We start from the raw sequence: 13,283 nt of genomic DNA on the forward strand, positions 1-13,283 counted from the left end.
GGTCATAGTTTTCATCTGATCTTAATGAGTCAGGTGAGCGATTCAGGGCCATCATGGCCCTCTTGTCATTAAGTTTTGTTTGCTTCCATATTTAGTTGAAAATCAGCATGGGGCATACACGATAGATTGTTCATGTGACCATCTTCCTTTTCCAATTTAAGACAGTTAATGTAAGGAGGAAATTCTTTGTTGAGAGACATTCTTTGATCAACAAACAAAGAAACAATCTATTAATCAAAGAAATCCTTTAAATTCTCTGCCAATTTCCTTCAAACACTGTTCTTAATCTGTAAATTGTAAAAAACAAACAATTTAAAGCATCACGTTATTTGAGTACGTTCTACATTATTCAAGAAATATGCAATGCAATCTCACATCTTGCAGCATATATTCAAATTCTTTTATAAACATTTTATTATGGTAATCTATTCTAAACGCACATATACGCAATATTTTAATGCAACTACGTTTCAAAATGCCCAGACACTCTTGTCCTTTAACTGAATTAATGATGCATTCAAGTGATGTAATGCCAGCCGTTAAGTGCGTGCAGTTTGGCATTTTGTTTTGCATTCAGATAAAAAGCAATAGAAACGCTTTATCAGATTATTCTTGTATGGTACTTTGATTTGAAATGTATTCAATAAATGCATTGAAATTTAAGAACAATTGAATTAAGACATTTGAAGGAATTAAATTGTCAACAAGTCTGGACTGAATTTGACCTTAAACCCAAGGTGAAAGGCCAAAAAATTAGTCCGCTATATACATGAAGCAGCAGTGGGCTGGCAGGCATGTAAAGCACAAAATTACATGACACCAGAGTATCCTTCTTTAATATCATGTGCTGTAGAAAAAACATAAATAACTGGTATGCATGCTTTTTCCTACACTTTTCAACATTTCCCATTCAAATTTGCAAGCAATTTAATTGTGTTTGCCTTGAATTATTTTAATATATAAATTATTTTTATAAGTTTGGAAACAACCAAATGATAAGATGTGTGTATGACTTGTAGGGGCATCAACTATCATGGAATATTATTCATTATTGTAAACAGACTAATTTGGGGGTTATATAGTGTTAGGGTTTGTAACCTTTATGACCCTTAAGTAGAAAAAAATCCCAATATATGTCCTGCTAAAGATGTTTGACCATTTTAACTATGAGTTGAGTTGTTACTTTATTAGTTATTACTTATTAAATGTAATGACAATAATGAAATGATGATAATTGTGTTACATTTCAGAGACCATGAGGATGAGTGTGATTACATGCCAGTCGAGTGCCCAAACAATGCTGGATGTCCCACTCTGCTGAAAAAGGTTGAGTAGCTACAAAAATGTAGACAGTCTTTGAGCCTCGCATTGGCAAAACTGGATTTAATGCATGTGCAGAAAGTGCCATCCCAGATTAGCCTGTGCAGTCGCCATTATCTGATCAGGAACCTGACTTTCAGCTTAAACTGGATTTTCGCTAAGAAGAGACTAATTTTAAATGAAAAATGCAAATAAAAGCCAAAAGTCTCATTCATGATAAGCCTGTGTGGACTTCTGTGTTGTTGCAGATCGAGGTATCCCTGTTATTGCATGCAAAAAATAGAGTTTACAAAGTCAACAAAAACATTATTTTTGCTCTGACTTCAATGGAGACTGGAGTTTTATTTTATGTCTAAGATGTTTATAGGTAACATTTATGTTAGAAAAAAACACTCCATATTTCTGGGCTGCTGTATTTTTTTTATTTTTAACCAGGTTTTCCGAAGGAAAAAACTGGTTATTAGATTGGCGAATGCGGGCGGGCTGGCTGGCTGGCTGGCTGGCGGAATAAGCTTGTCCGGGCCATAACTATGTCGTTCATTGTCAGATTTTAAAATCATTTGGCACATTTGTTCACCATCATTGGACGGTGTGTCGCGCGAAATAATTACGTCGATATCTCCAAGGTCAAGGTCACACTTTGAGTTCAAAGGTCAAAAATGGCCATAAATGAGCTTGTCCGAGCCATAACTATGTCGTTCATCGTCAGATTTTAAAATCATTTGTTCACCATCATTGGACGGTGTGTCGCGCGAAATAATTACGTCGATATCTCCAAGGTCAAGGTCACACTTTGAGTTCAAAGGTCAAAAATGGCCATAAATGAGCTTGTCCTGGCCATAACTATGTCATTCATTGTGAGATTTTAAAATCATTTGGCACATTTGTTCACCATCATGGGACGGTGTGTCCCACGAAAGAATCACGTCAATATCTCCAATGTCAAGGTCGCCACGACTAAAAATAGATTTAAAAAAAAAAAAAAACTTACAAAGGGGGTTAATTTTTTTTGGTCATTTTAAAAGTTTTGAATGTATTTGCTTTATCTATATTGACTGAATAATTGCACAAACTGTTTTTGTTGTAGGATATGGAAGACCACATGAGACATTGCAGTAATGTCAGATGTCCACATGTCAAATACAGGTAGGAATCAGTTAATGTTAAATCTTCTGATAATTAATCATCCCTCCCTGAAGTGTAAAAAAGGTTGCTATGGTAACAGAAAAAATGGAACATAAACCCAGTAGTGCACTTCTTTTTTTTGTGATTATGCTTTTTAAATGGAAGAGTAAGCGCTTAAAATGCTCTTTCAACAACAATACATCCATGGCAGGGATTCCCTCTATCTATCTATGTACACTGCCAAGCACCCTTTCGAGCATTATAGGCAGATATGGACATCATCAAGTCTGTTTCCTGGGAAGAACCAGTACTTGGTGTATATGGAGGAGATAATGAGAACGCTTCCCGAGAAGGGAGCGAACCCACGAACTCCCGATTGCTAGGTGGACACCTCATCCACTTCACCACCTCTCTGTGAAAGCTTTTTGTTTTACGCTTAATATTGAGCATTTAGTGGTATGCAAGTATACAACAGATTTCTTGAAAGAATCCTTTAGGTGAATAAAGCCGTATTCAGACTCTGCAATAGGAAAAAGGCTTTGTCTTAACATATGAGCAACTTTTTAGGAAAACTTTTGCTTAATGCATGTGCATAAAGTGTCTCCAGATTAGAATGTTCAAGCCGCAAAGGCTAAACAGGGATGATAATTTCTGCTTTAAAAAAATTTGTGTTCCAAGGAGGTCTCTTTCAAATGAAAATGCAATTAAGGAAGAAAGTGTTGTCCCTGATAAGCCTATGTTGATTGCATGAAGCCCAGTTTTCCCAGAACATTCCCATATGTAAATTTCAATAAAGATAGCATTGGCCTGGTACTGTTTCTTCCAAACAACACTCATTTGAGGGTTAATTTTTTTACAAACATTACTTTTTTTATGCCCCACATGTTGGAGGAATTAAAATGTAAAAATGTCCATCCAGACCTTTCCAGTGCGTGTGGTTCAATTCCTCAGCATCAGAATACCAAATCAGTTGCTAATGGTGAGGAACAGCCTGTAATTTATGCAAATTACTCTTATCGGACATGAACCCTTTCAGTGCGGGAACCGAATTTTGAAGGCCTTTGCAAACAGTTTGGATCCTGATGAGACGCCACAGAACGTGGCGTCTCATCAGGATCCAAACTGTTTGCTATTCTGATAGTATTCTTTGAAAAAAAATAGAAGAAAATGCTAATTTTAGAAATTCTGCAGACGACATTTTAGCAGACGACAAATATCCCAGCATGCAAAGGGTTAATAGACTTCAGAGTATCATGAATTAGGTGTGAGTGGTTTGACTTATGTTAACAGTTCTTGTGCAGTTGTCAATCACATGGGCAGTTGTAATTACTGTATTCTGTGACTTGTGATTGTTATCTGTACTTAAAGAAGCCTGCAAATGTTTCATGACATCCCCATGTGTCTGCAGTGTCTATTGCAAATGTTTTGTTTAAATATCTGTGTGAGATTTTTCACAGAGTTATTGCTGCTTTTAAAGAATAAATGTGCATTCAGAACTGGCTCAAGAATCACCCATATTCCATATTTTTGCTCACACGTAACTCATGTTTCATGATTGCCCACACACAGATTGTATATAGTTTGGCTCACACAGCACTTATATTCCTGTTTTTGCTCATTCATCATTTATATTCCATAATTTCATAAACTTAACTCATATTCTGCATTCGCTCAAACACCAAAGGTTTTCTGTATTGTCTTACACATCTCTCATATTCCATATTTGCACAATCATCACTCATATTCAATTTTTTGCTGACACATCACTCATATTCCCTATTTGCTCACACAGCTGTGATTTTACGGGCACACAGGAAGAGCTAGATGAGCATCTGAAGACGTGTAAGTTCGAGAGCATGAAGGAGTTCCTCCAGCGCACAGACGAGCGAATCAGCGACCTGCAGTACACTCTGAGTTCTAAGGACCAGGAGATCTCCTTCCTGAGATCCATGCTCGGGAAACTCTCTGAGAAAGTTGAGGCACTTGAGAAATTCACTGACGTGAAAGTCCGTAAGTCAAAGTACTGTTTGGACTTGAGAAATTCACTGACGTGAAAGTCCGTAAGTCAAAGTACTGTTTGGTTTTGGTAGCTGGGAGGCAGATTGAATAATTATTTCAGTGAACGAAGAAAATGTGTAGGAAACAACAACAGTTGATTTTATTCATGACTTGAATTTCTCATAAAACTGAGATATTGAGGGAAATTTTTAAAAATCGCATAGTTTTGTTTTTCCAAAAGTTTTCTTATGTTGCTTTTTTTTTAGTTAAACTATCAATAACATCTATGATATGCAATACTAAAAATTATGGCACTGTTATAAAGTAGCATTTGTCTTAGGAAGTTGTGCCAATTTCATATGTCTTGTAACTACATATATGCAAATAGACATAATAATGCACTGTAATTATCGGTTAGCACCGAGTAAATTTCTTTGTAAAGGGGTTAAGCACATGTGCACACATACAGGTGCTGGTAAGTGCTATCTTTTTTTAATGTTTTAACAAGGTTTAAACGGGGTTAGAAAGAGTTCAATAGAAACATTAATTGTAAAATTCCAGTTTCTTCTTTTATTAATTATATTAAAGTTTGGAAATTGATGTTCTGAATTTAAAAATGAAATAAATGCCATTCTGAAAATGTTCACCTCGTTTGATTGACATATGGTGATTATGTTGGCCCTGCATGATTGAATAGACCAGACAGCTGTTAGAGAAGCAGATTTATAGACCTCACAGGACTTCAAACAGCAACAAAAGGAGTATTCTTTGCAGGGCATGTTGTGTTTATGAATAAATAAAAAATCCATACTAAGTTTATTATTGATGATTTGTAACTGAATTGCTGTCTGTTTAACAGAATTGATAGACCTGTCCGTATTTCTTGTAAGAAATGTGGCTCCTGAAATTCATGCTTGATTTTCATGCATGGCTTTAACAGAGTGAGAGAATAAAGGTTATGCCTGATTTACAAGCTGTCTGGATATAGGTGGTCAGTGCAGATCTTGAAGACACAATGACTGAACCCATTTATACCTAGAGTCTAGAAAAAAGGCATTGGCAAACAGCATAGACCCAAAAGAGACGCCACATAACGCAGCGTCTCATCTGGGTCTACGCTTTTTGCTAGACATCCCTAATTTTGGAAATAAATTTATCCAATTTAGAAGGATGTGAGAGTCCACTAGGCATAAATGGGTTAAATAACCTAAATGCCAATAGATATTTGTCTGCATGGTTGTTTCTAATGGTTTTAGTGGAGTGTCCCATGTCACCTGCCAGACTTGTACATTGAGGATACAGCTCATTGTTAGACGCCAATAAATAACATTATACTCTATTTAAGACATTACAGTTGATTGGTAATAAAGATCACTAAACAAGTTGCCAAAACAGTAGCAAACAACATGATACATAATTGTGATTTTACAATGAGCCATAAGAGGAGATTAGCGCTATGAACAAATATGAACAAATGTTAATTCCAGTGTTTGTTGATACAACGTCTTGAAAGCTTTTTTGTTTATAATGACCCCCCCCCCCCCCCCATTGAAGAAGGCTTCATGTAGCAGTTGCACTGCCCGTCTTGATGTCTGTGAACAATTTCCTATCTCAGCCATAATTTGTCCATGTATGGCTTGATTTCAAAATAACTTGGCACAGATGCAAACCATTGTATGATGAAATTTGGCACAAATGCAAACCATTGTATGATGAAATTTGACACAGATGCAAACCATTGTATGATGAAATTTGACACAGATGCAAACCATTGTATGATGAAATTTGACACAGATGCAAACCATTGTATGATGAAATTTGACACAGATGCAAACCATTGTATGATGAAATTTGACACAGATGCAAACCATTGTATGATGAAATTTGACACAGATGCAAACCATTGTATGATGAAATTTGACACAGATGCAAACCATTGTATGACGAAATTTGACACAGATGCAAACCATTGTATGATGAAATTTGGCACAGATGCAAACCATTGTATGATTAAACTTGGCCAGATGCAAACCATTGTATGATGAAATTTGGCGATTTTGTTGATGCTGATGTGTTGCTGTAAATGTTGATGTTTCTTTTGATTCTGATGACATTGTTGCTGATGTAAATGTTGTTGCTGCTGAGTTTGTTGCTGCTGCTGATTTTGATGTTGTTATTGCTGCTGTTGATGTTGCTGATTGTGTTGATGCTGATGTTGTTTTTACAGAGCTGTTGGAGCACAGTCAGAGCAAGGTGCACCGAGAGATCAGTGAGTCCAGGAGGGAGTACGCTGTAATAGCAGTAGGTATCCTTGACAACACCTGGGTGTTCTATTGTAAAAGTATTTTTTATCCCCTGCCATAGGCAGAGGGATATTGTTTTGGCGTTGTCCGTCCTTCCGTTTGTCCGTCCGTCCGGCACTTTTGTGTCCGGAGCCATATCTTGGAAGTGCTTTGGCGGATTTCATTGAAACTTGGTATGAGTATATATATATGGATAAGAGGATGATGCACGCCAAATGGCATTGTACACCATTGGATATTTACGGAGTTATGGCCCTTTGTTTCTTGAAAAAAAATATTGTGTGTCCTGAGCCATGTATTGGAAGAGCTTTGACGGATTTAATTGAAACTTGGTATGAGTATATAAATGGATAAGAGGATGATGCACGTTGGTGTTGTCCATCTGTCCAGAAATATTTGTGTCCAGAAGTATATTGGCGGGGGATATCAATTCAACAAATTTGCATGTTTTTTGTACAATTAATTCAGAACACTTTTTTTCAAAGTCGTCCCTTTTTACTTACTTGAGTAAAACTGTCTATTGTGTCACAATGTCATGATAATTAAATTTAGAAATCACTGTCTTCCTTGGAATTTATAATTGATTCCGTAAGCATTCAAATTTAAAAAATGTAAAACACTTAATTTTTTGGGCACCTTCTGTTTTAGCCATAATGATACTTTTTGTTCTTCTTGTTATTACAATGAATATAAGTGTTCACCTGTGTGATGGTTACAGTGTTCACATTATGACTATGTGGTCCCTGGGGCAATCCTCTCCTTCAAAGCACCATGAAAAGTGTATGGCCCTCTCTCAAGCCTGTATACTTAACGATATTTTGGGGGAAACCGTTTGACACCAAATAATTACTTAATATAACCATGTATGGTTTATAGTACATTAACTATGTGTGAACACAAAGAAAATGTTGTCATTATTCTAAAATGTTAACAGGTTTTTATGACAAGATTATGCTTGTTTGTCATGTTCTTGGACATGTTTATCAATTTTTACTGTTAAAAAGTAATAATGGTATCTAACATAAATGAAAAACACTTCAATTATGTCAAATGATGACATCAAAACTTTGATGAGATCACACCAAAATGAAAACAGTACCAGTTTTGCTGTTAAAATAACATAAGGAAACTCACACACTTGTATTTGTATCTATTTAAAAAGGAAAATTGAACTAACAAAAACGAGCCTTGAATGAAAAAACACTTCATTTCCTGGATGGATTATCATGTCATGTCATTCAACTTACCATGGAATGATGGATTAAGTAGACGTATTTTTCTTGTATGTAATTGGCTCCGTTTGATTTGTAAGGTTTTTGAACAACAGCTGTCTATTTCATCTTCTGGCAATTTGTCAAGTGTAATGAAGCACATTTCTTTCTACTATTATACAGTATTGTTGGTCTGAAAACAGTCAATTACTGTACAGATTAATACCAGATTAGCCTGGCCAGTATGCTAATTTTGACTTGGAAGAAATCAAATCAAATAAAATCAAATCAATATTTATTTATTGTCGGTATGATATACAAACATTATAACATAAGCTATGAATAGCTTTTGACTGACCAAAGTATAAAAGTATCGTCTGAACAAAAATAGGGACGATAATTTGAAAGTTTAAGGGGTGCATATAGAAAATCACAAATTATTTATTAAAATAGGGAATGAATAAACATAAATTAAGTAAAGTTTTTCTTCAATGCTGTTAGCTTTTAGGAGTACATACATACAGTTTAATGTTCTTCCTGGTAAAGGCAAAAACCATGTTAAAAAAATATGTACCAAGAATGTCAAAAAATTCGAGCTCTATCAACCAAATACATTGTAGCAAACACAATACCTGTTACCATCAACATCAAATTGCGTGACTTTTATGGTATGGTGAAATGCTCTGAATATCTTTTATCAAATCAAAAGCAGAAGTTTTATATTTGAAGATTATAGCAAAGGATATGAAAACGTTATGCTGCTTTTTTCAACTGAATATCTGATGGTCTTGTCTGATCTGATGCTGAGTTTGTAGTGTATATAAAACATTTATTTGAATAAGAACACATTCTGTGTTTTCATTGCTGCAGGTTTATTGGTAAATGGTGTGAACACATGGCACACAATAAATTATTGCAGTTTTTTTATTGGGTTAAAAAAACAAACATATTATAAACTATGAATTAATTGAAAGGTTTTTATAGATCTTTGCATATTTTAAGCTCATCTATTTAAAAAAAAAAAGTGAGCTATTGTCATCACCTGAGCGTTGACGACGGCATCGGCGTCTGCGTTTGCGTTGGCGTCCGGTTAAGTTTTTTGTTAAGGTCCACTTTTCTCTTAAAGTATTACAGCTATTGCATTCAAACATGGCACACTTACTTACTATCACAAGGGGACTGGGCAGGCAAAGTTAGATAACTCTGGTTGGCATTATGACAGAATTATGTGCCCTTTTTATACTTAGAAAATTGAAAGTTTTGTGTTTAGGTCCACTTTATTCCTAAAGTATCAAAGCTTTTGTTTTCATACTTGCAACACTTACTATCATAAGGGGACTGTGCAGGCAAAGTAATGTAACTCTGACTGGCATTTTCACAGAATTTTGGCTCCTTTTATACTAAGAAAATTGAAATTTTGATTATGTTTTGTGTTTAGGTCCACTTTATTCCTAAAGTATCAAAGCTATTGCTTTCATACTTGTAACACTTACTAACTACCATAAGGGGACTGTGCAGGCAAAGTTATGTAACTCTGACTGGCATTTTGACAGAATTATGGTCCTTTTTTGACTTAGTTACTTTGAATGTTTGGTTAAATTTTGTGTTTAGATCCACTTTACTTCTAAAGTATCAAGGCTATTGCTTTCAAACTTCAAATACTTTCTTATCAATATGAGGGTACTGTACCTGGCAAGTTGGATTTGACCTTGACCTTTAAATGATCTTTACTCTCAAGGTCAAAATATTAAATTTTGCTAAAATTGCCATAACTTCTTTATTTATGATCAGATTTGATTCATACTTTAACAAAACAACACTTACCTGACATACCACAATAGACTCCCCCCCCCCCCCGAATCCCCCCATTTTGTCCAGTTTTCTCTTATTTTTGAAAGTTCATCTAATAAATGTCCATACCCCCACACTATACCCCCAAAAATAATAAATATGTTTGTTGAAACGTGGTTAAAAAAGCACAAAAATTATATAATCCCCCCCCCCCCAAAAAAAAAATAAATATATTTATTTATATATAATTTTTTTTTTCATTTTTGAACGATAATATTTCTTATGACCACACCCCCACACTATACACCCCTCTCCACACCCACCCCTCCCCTTTTTGATTGAAGTATTGAGATAGGTCCCTTCACCTTTAAAAAGATAGATTGATGAGCAGTCTGCACCCTCTAGGCAGTGCTCTTGTTTTTATTTTGAATATCTCAACGTTTTGAATTGCAAAAAATTAGAGGTTTGCTGGAATATTTTTTTTAATAATTATTCCGCAAGCACACCAGTTATTTTAACTTGTGCAATAAAGACATAGATATGATTTTGTGTGTATTTAAAGTAAGGGTGTCACGGTACTCCGTGAGACGGTATATCGTAATAGTCTCCCCTTGGTACGGTTCACGATACGCCTCCGTACGGTACGGTACGGTACGGCATTTTCCATGACGCATTTCAAGGTAACATGACACTAAATTTTTTTGTATCCCTCCGTGGTCCATTTCGAAAGTAGTGCCTATTTCTAAAGATTTCCTTTTCTCTTCGGTATAAAAAGCGATTAAGCAATCGCACGCATGCTTTTTGTGATTATTTCCTGCATCCTAAGTGTGTCTGCAACATTTTGGGGCATTTCATTGGGGATTACGTTGAAAGATGAATGTTTGGGGTGCGTTTATTGCTTTTTTCGAAATTTCTTTTTCAAAACTCAGTTTTCCGAGGGTGCTTGCCTTTGGGCGAATTTTACTTTCTTAGAAGTTGCAAGACCATATATTTTTGACTGCATTTATTGTAAGAGGACAGATTTATCTTTAAAATGATACCCGTCAGGCAAATTTTGATACATAGGAGATACAAGAAAAATGCTTTGAAAGTTGGCAGTTTTATAATGGGACCCAAAGGGAAATGGAATTAGTGTAATATTACCTCAAGGGAAGTAACTGTAATTTGCCCCAAAAATTGCGGAAGTCATTCTATACATAGATGGTGACATCACTATGTTATTGTCACATACATAGATGGTGACGTCACTACGTTATTGTCACCTCTAAACTTAGACGCATCACATTCCCCTGGTTTGGGGAATTATGCTTCCGCCAAAGTAGTTCTGCGTAGGAATGAAAATGTTAATAGTGAAAGAAAAATTGTCTTTTATTGTGTATTTAAAATGAAATATTGTAAAAAGAAATGTTATTTTATGATTTTAGATGTGATTTTGCATCTCTATTAAGACTAATAGCGATTATTAGATGCACAATTACCTGACCTACTTTCGCTTTCACTTTTCACTAGTAAAAGAAGTGCTATCAAAATTCCTTACGCGCTAGTACACAGGTCAGTAAGACCGGTGTGTACACAATGTTACGGAAGTTGAATTGAAATCACCTCCAGCGAGCTTCTAATAAAAAATATGGAAGCATTTTGTGTTATCAGTAAGAAAGTGGTAGGCGTTGATTTCGTATAAACAGTTGCTTTATATCACGACTTTAGTCGCTACGAATTTCCTCAACAGGAGCTGTTACTTTGTGATTCTGCTGAGAATTTTGCAAAGTCTTTGAAACCATTAAAATTAAATTAAAACCGCTCAAAAATGTGCTGTGTCGCCTACGTCATGAAGCAAGGTGCAATATTTAACTGGTTTTAAGAATTGCGCTTGGAGTTTTTTACGGCACAAGCAAAGATGAGCAGTTTAACTATTTGGTAAACACGTTTTATTTTTAAGTTAAATAATCTATCCAAGTAAAAGAAGCATAAAGAAGTCCGTATTTTAAAAACATATTCATAATTTCCTGTTCATATTTAATCAAAGTTTTAGATTTGTATATAATAATAACTAATTGTCAATTCATGTACTTTCATGACATTATATGGTATTTGTATATTGTATGACACATATGTAGAGGTCTTTAAATAAAATTGAAAAATGGTTTTAAATGGTTTGCATGTTGTTACCATCTGACAATATGTATTGCGATACGTATTGTATCGTACACACTGTACCGCGATGCGTATCGTATCGTAATTTGATCGTGACACCCTTAATTTAATGCCAGAAAACAACATATCTTGCTCATATTATGATTGCAGTGTCACCTTGATTCCATACTGCAAGTTGACATAAAAAAGCCTTTACCAGTTGCAACTGCCATCAACTTAAAGGGCTATGACATGCAATGCTATGCAGTCTCATATGATACATAATCCAATGTCTTTATGACAGGACGTTAATGTTTTATTGGACTGCAACACGAATTTCTAGCTTTTCATTTGGAAAGGGTTCAAATCCACATTTTTTCTAGAAACAAACATAATGATTTAATGATGACAAGATTGTTTAAAAAACAATTGATTGAATGGAACATTATAATTATGAATGTTCCATATTTCAATTGCAAAGTGTGTGCGTTTACCACTTAGATATGTATTTTGACATATGCTTGTAGTCCCTTAGAAAGTAATATTAAGTTAAATCCCTTTCTTACTTGACCCAAGTTTTAAAGGTTTCAGTTTCAACCCTTAGATACTGATGAGCAGCAAACAGCATAAAACCTGAACATTTTCACTTAGCTTTTAAGTGTGAAAGGGTTCATTTTGATGGTCCAGTCTAATGAACTTTACCCTGTTCCTATTTGATGTGTTACAGGACGAACTATCACATATCAACAACTATCTGAACATCGGAAATATCTCCATGGGGGGTAAGTCTGTATGGAACTAGAACTCTGAATTCAGAGTTGCCTGCATTTGATAAAAATTATGAATTTATACTTATGTATATCGGAAACTTCTATGCTGTATCAATTACAATATAAAAATTTTAGCATTTTTAAGAATTATGTTAAATATTTGCTTTGTATAACCGAAGATAAGAAGTTTGAAGTGTTTGGACGAAGATTGTTAGAAAAAATGCAGCATTGACATTCTTGTTATTTCAGCCTACGATCCACAGCAGATGTTCAAGTGTAGAGGGACCTTTGTAGGTCATCAGGTAATAAACTCAATAGAGAGAATTTTAACTGGCATTTTAAAAATCATATTACAATGCAACATGTGTTCAGGATCTTGTCAAAAACAATTTATTGTGTTCAAATTTATGGTGTTGCTGTTATTGGATAATGTGGATAAATAGGACTATTATTTTAAGCCCCCTTATTATTTTGATGTTTGATATCCCATCATATTCTTGTACTATAAAACTGTGCTGGTGCAATCACTATTATCTCACATGAAAAAACATGCCTTTGCCGCTTGATTAACTTTGTCGACATGACCTTTGTGACAATATCTAGTTTGTATCAGCTTTCAGCCGTTTCAATGT

At 35.0% G+C, this 13,283-nt stretch overlaps 1 protein-coding gene across 2 annotated transcripts in view; it reads left to right on the plus strand.

Moving 5' to 3' along the window:
* The window catches only part of LOC127866673 (E3 ubiquitin-protein ligase TRAF7-like), a 138,038-nt gene that overhangs the window by 96,890 nt on the left and 27,865 nt on the right, over positions 1–13,283 (plus strand). For both annotated transcript variants that reach the window (XM_052407412.1, XM_052407411.1), the window contains exons 8-13: positions 1,251–1,326; positions 2,408–2,466; positions 4,238–4,455; positions 6,671–6,744; positions 12,609–12,663; positions 12,901–12,953. In XM_052407412.1, coding sequence (XP_052263372.1) covers positions 1,251–1,326; positions 2,408–2,466; positions 4,238–4,455; positions 6,671–6,744; positions 12,609–12,663; positions 12,901–12,953 — 535 coding nt within the window. The remainder of the gene's footprint in view (positions 1–1,250; positions 1,327–2,407; positions 2,467–4,237; positions 4,456–6,670; positions 6,745–12,608; positions 12,664–12,900; positions 12,954–13,283) is intronic.

This window comes from Dreissena polymorpha, chromosome 2, assembly GCF_020536995.1.
Source record: "Dreissena polymorpha isolate Duluth1 chromosome 2, UMN_Dpol_1.0, whole genome shotgun sequence".
Classification (NCBI taxonomy): domain Eukaryota; kingdom Metazoa; phylum Mollusca; class Bivalvia; order Myida; family Dreissenidae; genus Dreissena; species Dreissena polymorpha.